The sequence below is a fragment of the Arachis hypogaea genome, chromosome 3 (genome assembly GCF_003086295.3).
Source record: "Arachis hypogaea cultivar Tifrunner chromosome 3, arahy.Tifrunner.gnm2.J5K5, whole genome shotgun sequence".
NCBI classification, from domain to species: Eukaryota; Viridiplantae; Streptophyta; class Magnoliopsida; order Fabales; family Fabaceae; genus Arachis; species Arachis hypogaea.
Genome location: NC_092038.1, coordinates 127,057,667 through 127,072,873, shown reverse-complemented (window position 1 = coordinate 127,072,873; position 15,207 = coordinate 127,057,667). Strand labels below are relative to the sequence as shown.

Below are 15,207 nucleotides of genomic sequence, written 5' to 3'. Positions count from 1 at the left end.
CGTAAACGATGTTGTTGTAAACGTCTCAATTACGGATGTTTAAAAGGGCTTACAAAGTCCTAACGACTTTCGTTGAGCATTTTTATGCAAAATTTTGGTGCAGTTTTCACAACGAAAATTATGGACAATTTACTGAAATATTGAGAAAAATAAAGAATTTAGTCCATAGGAATAGTGTGAAATGCATGGGCTATTTCTTTTGGATTTGAATTTTTTAAATTTTGAATTTTATTTTAGAAGATAAAGTATGATCTATCACTATTTATTTTATAGGTGAAACTAAAAAAAATATGAGAGAGAAAATATTCAATAATAAAAAATCTCACTCTATTCTCTAAAGTAAAAATCTAAAATTTAGATAATTCAAATTATTTTTTCAACATCGATGAAAATAATTGTGTATTATATATCGTTATTAAAAAGATTGGTGTTTCTTTTTATTATGAAGTTAATTTTTTAAAATTGTTATTAAGTAAATCTAACCGTTTGCTTTGTTAAGAGACAAAGAAGAATATAAAATTAGAACTTTAGTCTAAATAATTAAAAAAAATAGTACGTTAGATTTTAGTGCATTTTTAAAAAAAATTAAAAATACAAATTTTTAAATTAAATTTGCGTAGTATAAAAATTAGGGGTGGCAAAACGGGTCGAGCCCGTCGGGCCGATCCGCTAAACCCGGTCGGGTTAGGATTTGGAGTCCGCCAAATTAAAAAAATTCGCCAAACCCGCACCGCCGAATTGGCGAATTTTGGCGGGGCGGGGCAGGCCGGTCCGCCGAGCCGAAGATTTTTATTTTTCTTTTTTTTATTAAATAAAAGAGTGCTTACTATTATAAAATTAATAATTATAGAATTTTTAAACACTTTTTTTTTAGTTTTTGTTTTTATTCCTTCTTTAGTTATTAACTTTATTTATTTTATTTTACAATTTCGTATATATGCTCAAATTATGTGATTTATTTTTTAAAATAAAGATGATTCTATTGACAAATATTATTTTGAAAATTTTATTGAAGTTAAAAATAAAAAAAAAGTTAAAAAAATTATATTATAATTTGATTATTTTTTATTTGTATTTGATTTTTTAATTATTAAATTTTTTGTTCATTTTAATGAATTTTATTTTTCAAAAAGAAAAAAAAATAGTCAAGCGGGCTAGCCCGCCAATCCGCCATAAAATGGGGCAGACTAGTATTTTGAACCCATTTTAATTGGTGGCCCACCCCGTTTATGAGACGAGCCTAGGCGAGGCGGGCCGGCCCGCTTTGCCACCCCTAATAAAAATCAAACAGTCATAATTAGATTTACAGATTAAGAATTAATTCATTATAGATCGAAACTTTATTTAAATATTTAATCGTTGACTAAAAAATTATAACATACATAAAATAAAATTTGAATTCTTAACACTTATTTAAAATTTAAACAAATTAATAAATTAATTACTAGATTAATTCAACTTAGGGCCCATTTGAGAAATTTTAGAAGTAACTTTTTTTAATTTTTGACTTATGAAAAGTAGTAGTATTAATGTCTGGTGCAATTTTCAAAACCAAATTGCAATTTTCTAAGAAACTATTTAGGAACTTATAGAGAAGTTAAAAAAATGATTTTTCTTATAATACTTCTACTTGTCAGTTGTCACATTTCTATAAAATAAATACTTTTAGAGTTAAAAATCCAAACACAAAATAACTTATTTATAAGTTACTTTTAACAGAATTATTTATTGTTTAAGTTATTTTATCAAAATAAACTTAATTAAGTTAGTTAACCAGATTTTAATCTAGACTCTTAGATTTATTCTAAATTATCATCCTTGAGCCCAATAAAGTTGCATATAACCCAATATCCAAAAAAAAAAAACTAAAAGGTAGCCATGCATGAGTGAAGAATGAATGCAATGATGAGGATAGACCCATGTTTGAGTAAATGAAGCATGTTTAAACATTCCCTTTGCCTACTGCCTAGAAATCAGAAATGAACTCCATCATTACATCACCAATTCAGTGAAATCACCAATAATACTCAATTCACAAATTAATGTTGGGAAAACCATACCAAAATATTAAAAAAACCCTAAAACAAAAAAATTAAAAAGAAAGAAGCGACAAAAAAAACTTTCAACAATAGTAAATATTTGATAAAAATATTAGAGACTTTTTTTAACATTTTGTTCGATTTAAAATATTATGAATATTATTTTAATAGTTTACGATCAAATTTTTAATCAAATAGTTTATCTAACTGTATTTGTATATATAAACTAATGCATATTTACTCTCAATTTCTCATGAACCCCCACTTTTTTGTTTTGTTGACTTTTTCGTGCGCTACTTCTCTCCTATAATTAAGAGCGAGAGAATTGCGGTAAAGAATCATATTATATTTATATAAAAAAATCAATTATTATAATTAAAGTGATATATATTAGTATTCCCGGAAAACAATTAATTATGTTGTTATAATTATGCTGTTAAATATTTACTTATTTTAATAGTTGATTACTAAAAAAATTAGGTCAAACAACATGAATCTAAAGAAGATAACCATGGGCTTTTTTCATCTTTTTTTCTCTCTTCTCCACCTTTTTGGAATAAAAATTAATGAGTAATAGTAAGTGTATATATATAGAAGTTATTATATATTATATTATTTTATATTTATAAAATAAAATAAATAACTGTCTTATACTAATAATTAAATTATTAAACATATTGAATGTTTAATTTAATATAAATAAAATTTCAATCTAAATATTTTTATCTCTAATAATTAAAAAACAAGTGATAATATATATTAAAAAAAATTGTTACTACCAAACACTTTTTAAAAAGATAAAATTCTCAAATTTTCGATGATTTGGCCTTTTATAATAGGTTTTTTAGGTGCAACCCTAAATTGGTGCTTACTTAAATTAGGTAATATATATATATATATATATATATATATATATATATATATATAGGAAAATAACAAATAGAATCAATGGAAGTATAATATTGGGGCTGAGAGGATTGAAAATTTATAATAGTAGCTTGATTCAACTTGTACAAAATTACAGAACAGAAGAAAGAATGAGAAACAAAAAGAGAATCACAGGAAGAGAATTCAGAAAGAGATTCAAAAAGGAAGGCTCACAATTCACACACATCAATTTATAATGGTAGCCTGCTGCACAACGCCACAAAGCAAAAGAAAGAATGAGAAACAATAAGGAAATCACAGGAAGAGAATTCAGAAAGAGATTTAGAAAGAAAGGCTCACAATTCACACACGTCAATTTATAATAGTAGCTTGACTCAACCTGCACAACGCCACAAAGCAGAAAAAAGAATGAGAAACAACAATAAAATCACAGGAAGAGAATTCAGAGAGAGATTCAGAAAGAAAGGCCCACAATTCACACACGTCCCTCTTGTCAATGTCACATCCGCTTAATAAATACCAATTCTATTAGTTATTCTTGTTGGTCATTCTTGTTACAATTCTCATTGTGCTCTGCATGCGTTGCTCTCTTTGCGTGCAACATGTTACTACTCTTGCTATCATTAATATATATAAAAATATATAAATATATGATCATCAGTATTTTGTATTTATAGAATATTTTTAATATGCGATAAATTTTTTTACCTCATTAGATTGTTGTATACATTGTTTTTTTTAAATTGAATGTTAAAATTTTTAATCAAACATCTAAAAGTATTTTCTTTTTTAATTTTTAAAAAGTATTTTCTTTTTTAGTTTTCTAAAAATATTTTATTTTTTTATATTTTTGGTAATTGTCCTACCACCATAACAGCCTATAACTAATTAACTCGGATTCATTGAGTAGAAACTTCATATAGTACTTTTGGTAAAAGGCTTCTCAACTATTTCAAGAAAAACGATGCGAGTTTATAAGCATTGATAGGTATTTATTTTAGCACCAATATTGGAGGCGTATACAATATGCAGTAAATTATCTACAGTCTAAACATTGAGGTACCTTTAAACTGTTTTTGTTACTCTTATTTAAGTTATGGTCGATATTGTTAAATATATATCCAACACCCTTTTTTTATTCAATGTGTGTTCTTTTTCAAATAAACTAACATAATTTGAATAGTTTGATGCAGTTGATAGGTGCCCATCCATATGAATATGATTCAATGACAATAAAGTGTGTAGTGTGGGTGTCACTATCAAACTTTTCTCCTAAATTAAATTAAATATATAATGGAAAATTAAAGCTGAAGAAATGGGGATTATTCTATAAGGAATTCCCCCCATAGTTCGATACAAGTCATTTTCATACCTTTTATTCACATCAAATTTTGCATCTCCATTCTCCATGAATGTTTGGTGAATCACACTCCCAAAATTAGGTAGCCCTATACAGTAAGTATTATAAGAATCTTTAGTTGCCTTTTATTCATTTTATTTAATCCAATCAATAAATCAACCTAATATCAACTTAAAAAATAAAACTAATATAATTATCATAAAGAAACGTGAGTTTTAAGTCACTCTCTAAAAGGTCATAAAACATTAACGACGTATATATAATTAATACATTGGATTTATTATCAACATACAATAATAATTTAATTTATTCTTGGATAAAAATTTACGTATAATTATTTTTATATTAAATTATTAATTAAAAATTATTAAATAATTTTATATTTTTAACTAAATTACTATCTAACCATTCTCAACTTATAACACTGCATTTCAGTTTTTTTTATCATTATAAAAATATTTATTTAAAGTAAATAACTAGATATAAAATAAAATACTTTAAAAGATATACAAAACTTAAAAGAACTCACTTTTTTTCACTATATGAATAAAAGTTACTATTATTATTTATTGATGATATATCCAAAGTGAGAGACACAATAATATAAGAAAGCAACGACTTTAAAAAAGAAATAATAAATGTTATCATATAATGAAATCGTGCATTACACATTTCCAATATATTATATAGCTAAAAACAAAATTGCAATATCCACAATCTATATATTATATTATTATTTATTACTAATTGGGGGGTGTTTAGGTAAAATGGTAATGGCAACAGCAAGAATAGAAGGGCAATTTGGTCCGAGCAGTGTAAAACAGTGGTCTATGACTCTCTCTCTCTCTCTTGAGCTCGTTCTCCACGGACAACAAAATACGAAAAAAGTTGACACACAAATAATAAATAATAATTATAAAAAAAAAGTTTTCTTTTCTGACTACTGAATCTGAAATCTTCTTCCTTCACATCATCTTCTTCTTCTTCTTCTTCTTGTTCAGAGCAAAACACCAAAATCCAATTGCAATCTTGTCCTTTTGGATTTCCATTTTCATCCTACTCAGCCAGAAAAGGTGTGGCCTTTTCCATTCTGCTATGCTTCTGAAGCAGCATCGGCCACATTTGAAGTATACCCAACTCGCCAATTGCTTCATTTCTTCTTCACAAGCTGGTTTTCAGTAGCTCTTCAAGAAACCAATGGCTAAACCACCATACAAACTACGTATCCTTTTCTTTTTCTTTCGGTTTTTATCATTCTTCTTTTTTTGGCCTCAGAAAATGCTTATTAGGGAATGCAAAGTGGGTGTAAAGATTTGAGCTTTGCATCGTTTCTTGGGGATTTTTTAGTGGGGAAGGGGGAGTGAATGAGTGCTGCAAATGTTGGTAGCTAAAGAGCAAGTTGGAAGTTATGGTGAAAAAAGATGACATATTTTAGGCATTTCCTCCCTCTCTTATGGAAACTTTCAAGTTGCAATCTATGATATCTATTTTACTGGATTTTTTTTTCCTTTTTGACTTAAATAAGTTGATGCATTCTGCTAGAACATATAGTATACTTTGATGCCTTAGCATAACTTTTTAAATATAACATGCTAGGGACTTGATTTTGTGTTTCTGGATCTGGATTAGTCTGCTATCACTTCTGTAAAGCATAGATATTTGATGGTTTTGATAATGTGCTTTCCTTAGCCAATGAACTGCAGAGGAATTTGTGGCTCATTCAGGCAATGTGAATTGTTTAAGGATAGGAAAGAAGGCATGCCGCCTTTTCGCAACAGGAGGGGATGATCAAAATGTCAATCTATGGACAATTGGGAAACCAACTTCTTTGATGGTTAGTTTGGTTGCTGGCTTGCTGCTGTTGTTTCTATAGTATCTTGGATTATGGCTACTAGTGGATCATTAGTCAGTCATAGAAGGGTCATGTGCATTGTGTTGCAACTTATGTTATTGTTTGTGGCAGCAAAGCCATGATCTTAACAATACTTTCTGCTATAAATGTATGCAGAGTCTCTGTGGTCATACAAGTTCAGTAGAATCCGTTGCTTTCGACTCAGCAGAAGTGTTGGTTCTTGGTGGAGCATCATCAGGTGTAATAAAGCTTTGGGATCTGGAAGAAGCAAAGAGTGAGTTAACTATTATATTTAATAATATGGTTACCACCATATACTAACATTCCTCAATATGCTTCTAATGTATCATTTCTTGTTCTTGAAGTATAGTGGTTCGCTCTGTTGCTGGACACAGTTCCAATTGCACTGCCGTCGAGTTTCATCCATTTGGTGAGTTTTTTGCATCTGGCTCCTCGGATGCTAATCTAAAGCTTTGGGATATCCGGAAGAAGGGATGCATTCATACATACAAGGGTCATAGCCAGGGTATTAGTACAATCAAATTCACTCCAGACGGCCGTTGGGTAGTTTCCGGTGGATTTGATAATGTTGTGAAGGTAATATTATGGAATATGGTGTGCTTTTGCTAGCAATATTTTTGAACTCTTGGATTTGTTCTATAAAAAATTATATCAATGTTACAGGTCTGGGATCTAACAGCTGGAAAACTCTTGAATGACTTCAAGTTCCATGAAGGACGCATTTGCTCCCTAGAATTCCATCCTCTTGAGTTTCTTATGGCCACAGGTGGGTTAGTGACTTTGGAGCAGTTGCACATGGTAGATGATGCTTATCCATGCAATGTCCATGAAAAGATTCCTTATTTCATTTTGTCTTGCTATTTCTATTAGGTATTCATTTACAAGCAAATCCTTCTACTATATTGCCATTTCAAATGCACTAAATGAAAATTTAATTAGGTTGGTATAAGTGGTCCTGATTTTCTTTTTCTTTAAAAAATTCGGTTCCAATCCATTCAATAGAATGATGTATTTGGACTTGTCATTTATGCATATATTTATTTTCTCCAATCTTGGTTCATTTAGTTGTGACTTATACCTAAAAGATGGGAACTCTCATGTCAAGCAACATGTTTATTCTTAAGCTTTTCAATATCACAAATTGTATTGCAGGGTCAGTGGACAGAACAGTGAAATTTTGGGATTTAGAATCCTTTGAACTGATTGGATCTACTAGACAAGAGGTAGCTAATTTTGCAGAATATTTCTACCTTTTTAATCCAATATATATGCCATTAACATGCATATCTAGCACTTCTCAGTTGGAATTTATTGCAACACCTCCATCAGTTTTATATTTATACCATTACAAACTTCATGGAAACTGTTATATAACTGCTGCAGTGGATCACCATTCTTGACCCTTATAATGATAAACAATTTTCCCCGACATTATTGTTAGTTGTGAATGTTTAAAAAGCTGTTAGTTAAGTTGTGTCCAAGTCCTTTTTCCATTCTATGTTTTCCAGGCTTAAATATTTACTTAAACTTGAAAATGTTGGTATATCATGGCTAGTGGTTAATAATATACAGTAAAAGATGCATAATTGTGTTTGTGCTTTAATTCAAATATTGTTAATATCAAAGCTATTACCTTCAAAGCATGCTAAATTGTTTGCTCAAATTATGTTGCATGTCAACTTTGTTATTTATTCTCCTTCTAATGTAAAGTAAAATCAACATTTATTTGTATTTATTATTTAGTCCACAATTGCATTCACATGCATTGAAACAGGACAACTTTTTGTAAAACATTGAACTTTAGTAATAATTATACAAGGATATGATTTCAATTCTGTTCATATTACTTCTCTAATCATATTAAATGATTTTTTCTTAGGTTTCAGGGGTACGTTCAATAGCGTTTCATCCTGATGGACGGACCTTATTTGCAGGACTTGAGGGTAGTTTGAAGGTACAGATTATTCACTTTGATAAGTACTTTATAATAATGAAGCTTCTCAAGCAGGGGTAAGTTATCATTTAGTGCTCAATTAATGTAGGTCTATTCATGGGAACCTGTAATATGTCATGATGCTATTGACATGGAATGGACAACACTTGGTGACCTCTGCATTCATGATGGAAAACTTTTGAGTTGCTCATTCCACCAAAATTCAGTTGTAGTATGGATAGTGGATATATCGGTAGGACTTCCACCATTAAGAACAGCTCCATTTCTGCTGTATTTTACATGGCAATAGGATTTCTTGAGACATGTTTGCTATTCTTTGTACTCTGGTAGATATCCTTCTGAGTGTTATTTATTTGTGTATAGTGTATTGAACCATATACTGCTGGCTTGGAAACCAAGAACAACGAAAGAACAGAGCAGCAACTTAGTCTTCAGGCGAGTCCAATAGAGAAAGTCGAGGTTGGTGTAGGACTTACTTCTGGGTTGCGCAGTGTTTCTCCGGACATTGAATCAAAAGAGATAAAGAATATATATGTTGACTGTAAGCCACTGATCTTGTGTCTTCCTTCTATATTAAATCTGAATTTCTTGAAAAAAAAAAATTCAGCTTTCAAAATGGAATTTTCACTATATAGTGCCTCTGAGCAATATTGGTAAGATAGGATTGCATCAGTTTATTAATTTGGTATTGGAAATTTAATGCACGAGCAAACATGAACTCTTGTTCTTGACACAGTAATAATTTATATATGTACCTGTTTGTTTGTAGTCACAATTATGTATCTAAGAACCTCTCTCTTACACACAATTATGCATATACAGCTTCTGGAGGGGATCCTATTGCTTTACAGAAATCTAGGTCTTATCGTTCTCCAAAAGTAGATTTCTCAGAGGAATCAAAGGAAATGCTAAGGCAAAGTCCTGTAAAAGGTGTTAGTGCAAAACCAAATGAACAATCAGTAAAAAGATCTTTCATTTCACCTAACATTGTACCTCGGGACATTCCTCATAGCAAGGACTCAGCAAAATCTGGAAATGAAACAATCGCCTTTTCAAAGACAAAACCTGGGATGCTACTTAGGCCAGCTCATGCTCGGAGAGCATCTTCCGGCATATTTGATTTTGATAATGTGGATACCAATAGTAAACTATACAGTGCTAAAGACTGCAACTTCCAGGTGACAGTAGAATCTCAGAACAATGTCAAAGAAGCTTGTGAAGACAAACATCCTATTAAGAGTGTTACAGAGAAGTTTGAAAAGACCTTAACTCCGGACACATTTTCCGACACAGACAAACGTAAGTGATTTTGATTAAGCCACTGAGAAGGTCAAATGCAAGTTCTAAATGATTATATTTCCTTATTGTTCTCCCAATTTCCTTTCTTTGGTTTATATATGCACTATGAATATTCCTGAAGTTATATGGAGTCTAGTATACTGTATGCATCTTATTGTATTTGAAGCAAAGAAAATGTATGTGTCTGATATAGGATGTAGCATATTTGAAATAAAGTCATTCTGACCCTTTTTACCCATTATGTTGCAGGTGTTGAATCCTCACCCTGCAGTGAAGAGATTACTCCGGTTAATATCAATGGAGGTTTGTCATAGCTAAAAAATGTAGATCTATTCAATATTAAAGCCTCTCAAAACTTAATGATCTCCATTTTGCTTTTGCAGTTGCTGTTGTCCGAGGAAGGACTCGTTCTCTGGTTGAGAGGTTTGAAAGAAAGGAAAGAACTCCTATCAGTGAGGATCAAACTAAGGCATCCCTCATCACAATACATGAAAGGAAGGAAAAAAATCTCAAGGAAGACCAAAGCAACGTGGCCACCACCCCCACCACAATATTTGAGAGGAGAGAAACAATTCCCATTGTTGAAGATCGTAACAACACACCCAACATTCCCAGCACAATGTCTGAAACTGATAAATCTCCCAACATCCTGGTAAATTTCTAGCTTTTACAAAAGAGACAAGCTTTGCAAAACTTTGGACACTAGCATTTCCACTTTGTATTCTTTTCTTCAGCTAAAATCTATATTGTTCTCAATTCAGGACTGGTAAGACATAATATGCTACCCTTGGTTACACGTATTTGTGGCTGATGTCTTGTTAGAAATCTTTGTCAAATTTAGAAATCTTCGTCCAAAGGGATTTGGGATTTAGGAAAAGGAAGGATATCAATAGGTTGAACAAATTGTTATTTCTTATTTTCTTTTTGGTTTCCCACGGTATCGTCACTCGGCAGGCCAAGGAGTAAACCATCGAGGATCTGAGCTCATTTAAGGGTTTGTTACTGCCCAATGAGTTGCTACATGCAAAAGGCCGAATTCAAACCCTCGACACTTGCTCAAAAGCGGATTAGTGAGCTAACCACTAGACCAACCCAAGTTGGTTACAAATTGTTATTTCTATTCTTTCAATTTTGATCTCATGGCTTTGATACTTCTTTTCTCGATATTGAAGAATGAAAATTCAATCATAAAACCTCATTTTTTGGGTACATAATGCCCCTTTTTTATGTTAGTTGAACTTGCAAATTCATCCTGTTTTTTAAAATGGTCAGAAAGCAGAGCCTCAAATTGATGAAAGGATCTCAAACTCTGGAAATGAAGGGGAACTAATCGAAGGTCTCATGCAAACCCATGATGTAACATTAAGTAATCTTCGATCACGTTTGACAAAAATACAGGTAAGTTTTGCTAATCATTGAAATTAATAAAATTATAGAGTTGTGTTCTGATTAACAGTGTTTTGGTATAGCCTATATGCTCGAGTGTGGAAGTTCGTCTTTGCATTTATTTGCTTGACAAGGATAAAGAAAGAAAATGATAAGAACTGGAAACATTAAGAATATATAGTGTCACTTACTGGCTGGTCTAATTTGCATTGGTAGGTAGTGCGACATTTTTGGGACCGCAATGATAGTAAAGGTGCCATCAATGCTTTGAGAAAGTTGCCTGATAAATCTGTACGTATCTCTTTCAATAGCATATGTCAGCCTTCTTGGCTTTTTGTTTGATCAGATATTAAATGCTTTAGGCAAGTTATTTATGGATTTGTTATTAAATATTTAGTCCTGAGAACAGCATCATTCGGATGCAGGTTCAAGCAGATGTTATCAGTGTCCTTGTTGAGAAGATGGAGATTCTCACTTTGGATTTATTTTCCTCCTTACTTCCTGTGCTCGTAGGTTTGCTTGATAGCAATACAGAGAGGTAATTCTTTGTCAATTGTGAAGGAATTATTCTCATTCTGGGAGTTGAAATATTTGGTTGGTGCCTCATGCATGTTTCTCATTCAAGATAAAGTGGCTTTGATGGATGTTTCCTATACTCTTACTGTGCAGACATGTGAAGGTGTCGTTGGATTTGCTATTAAAGCTTGTAGCAGTTTTTGGTCCAATGATACGATCAACTGTTTCTGCGCCTCCGTCAGTTGGGGTTGATCTACATGCACAGCAAAGGTGTCCTCCATCTTCACCCTTTATATGGCTTTGGCTCTATCCTGAAGTTTATATTTGTAGTAACTTAATTTATGTGAACAGGCGCGAATGCTGCAACCAATGCTTTATGCAACTGCAGAAGATCCATATGATTCTTCCAATATTAGTAAGGTAATCAATCATCCAGTAGGGCTCAACGCACGAGTAACTGATTCTTAAGCACTCTCTGAAGTTTCGAATCGAGTCACGGCTTCTTTTTTTTGGCTGCAGGAGGGGTGGCTTGTTGGCCAAGTCTGCACAGGAGCTGAATTTAGTCCTTCAACAATCCTAACTGAAGATGAGTGTGATCCAGCCACAAATATGGTTAAGCAGAATTATGTTACAGAAGATGAAACCTTCTTGTTGGGTTATTTTGATCACAGCCCAACGATTTTGTCTCGATGATTCTCGCGCATCGTCGTCGGCAGAGAAAAGTACAACAAATGAACTGTGTGAGACAGCTGAATGAATGGTGTTTGGATTATTGGAAGTTGAAAGCAACCATCTAAGGATGTTGGTATTCACCCTTCAACTTGTATTTAGAACTCATGAGTTTTCTTTGTAAAATGCAATGTCATATATGATGGCTAATGAAATGGGAACATTGGAGTGTTCACTGTACATTGATATCTTAATTCTACTTAAAAACTCAAATCTATTTATGCTGTTTTGGATAGATATGAAATTTCACTGATACTAGGAAGTGTAGTGTGGTCAAAATGGGATGATCAAGGCATTTTTGTTGGATAATATTTAATGTAATTAGTATTCTATAAAAATTGAAATAAAAAATTAATATCACTAGATGTGAAAAGCAAATAATAATTGTTTATTAGTGCCGTAAATGATGATTACAATATATGAAGTACGGATACTTTGCTGAATTGCATGTTGGACACATTTTGGACACGACATTCATCACGTCTCATACGCGCGTCTGCTGTGTCTAAACTGTGTCTTAATAAAAAATAAAAAATTCTTTTTCGGACATATTTGGACACACCTAAATATCATCACGTGTCAGCGTGTTCGGTCTTATTCTTAATATATATTCTTAAAATAAATTTAGATATAGTATATATTATTATTTATTAAAATAAAAAATATTTTAAATATTTGATATTATTAAAATAATACATTAAAAATAATTTAAAAAATTAATTTACATTTTAATATAATAAAATATTAAAATATCATTACAGTATCTAAAAAATACTTTATATTTTATATGTATGCATGTCCCTGTATCATGTAAAATTTTAAAATTCGCGTATCGGCCGTGTCGTGTTCTTGTCCGTATAAATATCCGTGCATCATAGATTACAATTCATTTTTCCATCACAAAAGTTACAATTTCATTTAAAGAGAAAATTATCTTTTCCGTAAAAAATGGTGATGTACTCAATTCAATAGGTCAAACATGTCTACTCACTTGACACTGAATCTATGAACTAGAAAAAATTGTAGTTGCTTCCTAGACTTTTTCATAAATTATTTCTTAGAAATCATACCCATGTACTTCGAAATATAATCATTATTTAGTTTTCTTATGCCTTTGGTTTCATATAAGAACTTCTTAATTAGTTTAATAAGTACTTCAGTTAGAGTTAAAATACTTGTGTGCAAGACTGTGTCCCACTAAAATTCAACGATGGTTACTTGTTAGGAATGTTTTACGTATATTATACAATTTGGTTAAAAGGGTCAACAATTCAAAGTCCTGTCTAGCTAAGGCTTTATCCTAAAGTATGAAATGCATTAGTTAGGAAACGAAGAAGCCAAAATACGAAGACAGAAAAGTGAAGACTTCGTGAAGAAGGAGTGTATGAGTTCGTTTGGGTGGCATTTATTCGTTGGAAAAAAATTGTAAAAAAATCTTTTTTTATTCTTTAACATATTTAATCATTTTTAATAATAAAAATAAAAGTATTAGTAAAATAAAAAATACTTTTTCAGAATTTATAATTTACACTTTGTTATTTTAAAAAATATTTTTATATAATAAATAAATAAATAATATTTTTTATTATTATATTCAAATATTTTTTTAATTTAGCACAAATAATTAATATATTTAAGAGATAAATAATGTTTGATTTTAGTATGTATGTAAAATTGATTTATCAATAATTATAAATATTAAATTTTTTATTAATTATTTGAGTCAAATTTAACTATAAGATAATATTAAATTTATTTAAAACCTTTTAAAATTAAAATAAAATATTTAAAATGTTACGAATTAAATTAAAATTTGACATAAACGATTTGACTAAAATAATATTTTAAACATGATAATAATAAACACAAGCAGTACCATAATGCTTTAGAAATATATTGAACATCAATTAAATTAAATCTTTGAAGTTGATCAAGATTCAAGAATTAAATTACGTGATTGCATTGACTTTGAACATATTGCACTTTCAATCCAAATCATGGCTTATTATTTTTTTGAATAATGTTTGCTTGTGTTTTAAGTGGAAACGAAGTTCTTTTATATATAAAAAAAATTAAATGCAGTATATATAAGCCTATTAATTTTCATTTCTATTAATATAATGCTATATTAGCTACACTAGTTTATTTTATTAATAAAAAAATATTTTTATGAACTGATAGTTTAAAAAATATTATATAAGCAACTACTTATATATAGTTATATTGGTAAAAATAATTAATTTTTAAATTATTACATAAATAATTATATAAAAATATGAATTTAATTAAAAAATTTATTTTTTTTATATTTTTAGTGTATCAAAATTAAATTACAAAATGTTATATAACATAAATCGACAAAAAAAATTATATGTCAAAATTGTATTTAAATCAGACGATTTAAGAAAAAAAAATATTATGTAACAATTTTGTTACACATCCAAATTTTTTTGTAATCAATTTCAATTAAGTTGGTTCAAATCTAATAAAAATCATTTTTATTAATAAGAGTGTGTAGACATATTCCAATTTCGAGTAGTATTGCGCGTTTTTTCTTCCTTTTTGTATTTTATTTTCTTCTCTATATGCAGTTGTTACGTTTTTTTTTTCTCCTCATCTTTCTGGTGTTTTTTGTAGTATTATATTTGTTTTTTTTGTTTTTATTTTTGTTAAGAGGATAAATAAAAAAAATTATGTGAATGTGAGATAAGAAAAGAAGAAGAAGATGATGATAACGAAAAAGAGGATAAGAAATTTTGAATTATGCAGAATTAATTAGAAAATAACACCAAAATTTTTTAACATTAACACGAAATTTATTAATTTTGATATCGAAATTTAACTATAAAAATACAACTTTAATCCTACATTTTTTTAGCATATGATGATGATGAGTTGTTATTAATAAAAAATTGAATGAATGTAAAAAATTGTATAATAAAAAATCACAAGATAACACTATTATTACTTGAATGAATATTTTGTACTATGTTAAAGTTTTATTTAGTTAAATGAATGTATGTTTATATTTATTGAATTGAATTCTCGTTAGAAATAAAAAAATACCGAAATTTTTTAATTTTGATACTAAAATAATGTTACAACTTACAAAAACACATAAATCTCTTATTTAATGATGTATTTTTTTGTTTCTTTTTTTTTC

At 29.8% G+C, this 15,207-nt stretch overlaps 1 protein-coding gene across 3 annotated transcripts; it reads left to right on the top strand.

Moving 5' to 3' along the window:
• The first annotated feature begins 3,470 nt into the window (after positions 1-3,470).
• Positions 3,471-12,224, top strand: LOC112791418 (katanin p80 WD40 repeat-containing subunit B1 homolog KTN80.1). 3 transcript variants are annotated; one of them, XR_003197217.3, is made up of 18 exons: positions 3,471-5,509; positions 5,991-6,121; positions 6,296-6,413; positions 6,510-6,736; positions 6,824-6,926; positions 7,313-7,383; positions 8,040-8,114; positions 8,203-8,346; positions 8,478-8,655; positions 8,937-9,413; positions 9,663-9,716; positions 9,797-10,065; positions 10,686-10,811; positions 11,016-11,090; positions 11,313-11,337; positions 11,469-11,585; positions 11,667-11,735; positions 11,835-12,224. XR_003197217.3 is itself a non-coding variant. In XM_025834244.3 (18 exons), the coding sequence occupies exons 1-18, from the start codon at positions 5,485-5,487 to the stop codon at positions 11,893-11,895; spliced, it is 2,433 nt and encodes an 810-aa protein (XP_025690029.1). In that variant the 5' UTR covers positions 3,471-5,484; the 3' UTR covers positions 11,896-12,224. The 3 variants fall into 3 exon arrangements, 2 of the variants coding, with proteins under 2 accessions (XP_025690029.1, XP_025690030.1); XM_025834244.3 differs by having other exon boundaries at positions 11,225-11,337; XM_025834245.3 differs by having other exon boundaries at positions 5,168-5,509; positions 6,505-6,736; positions 11,225-11,337.
• The last annotated feature ends 2,983 nt before the right edge of the window (positions 12,225-15,207 follow it).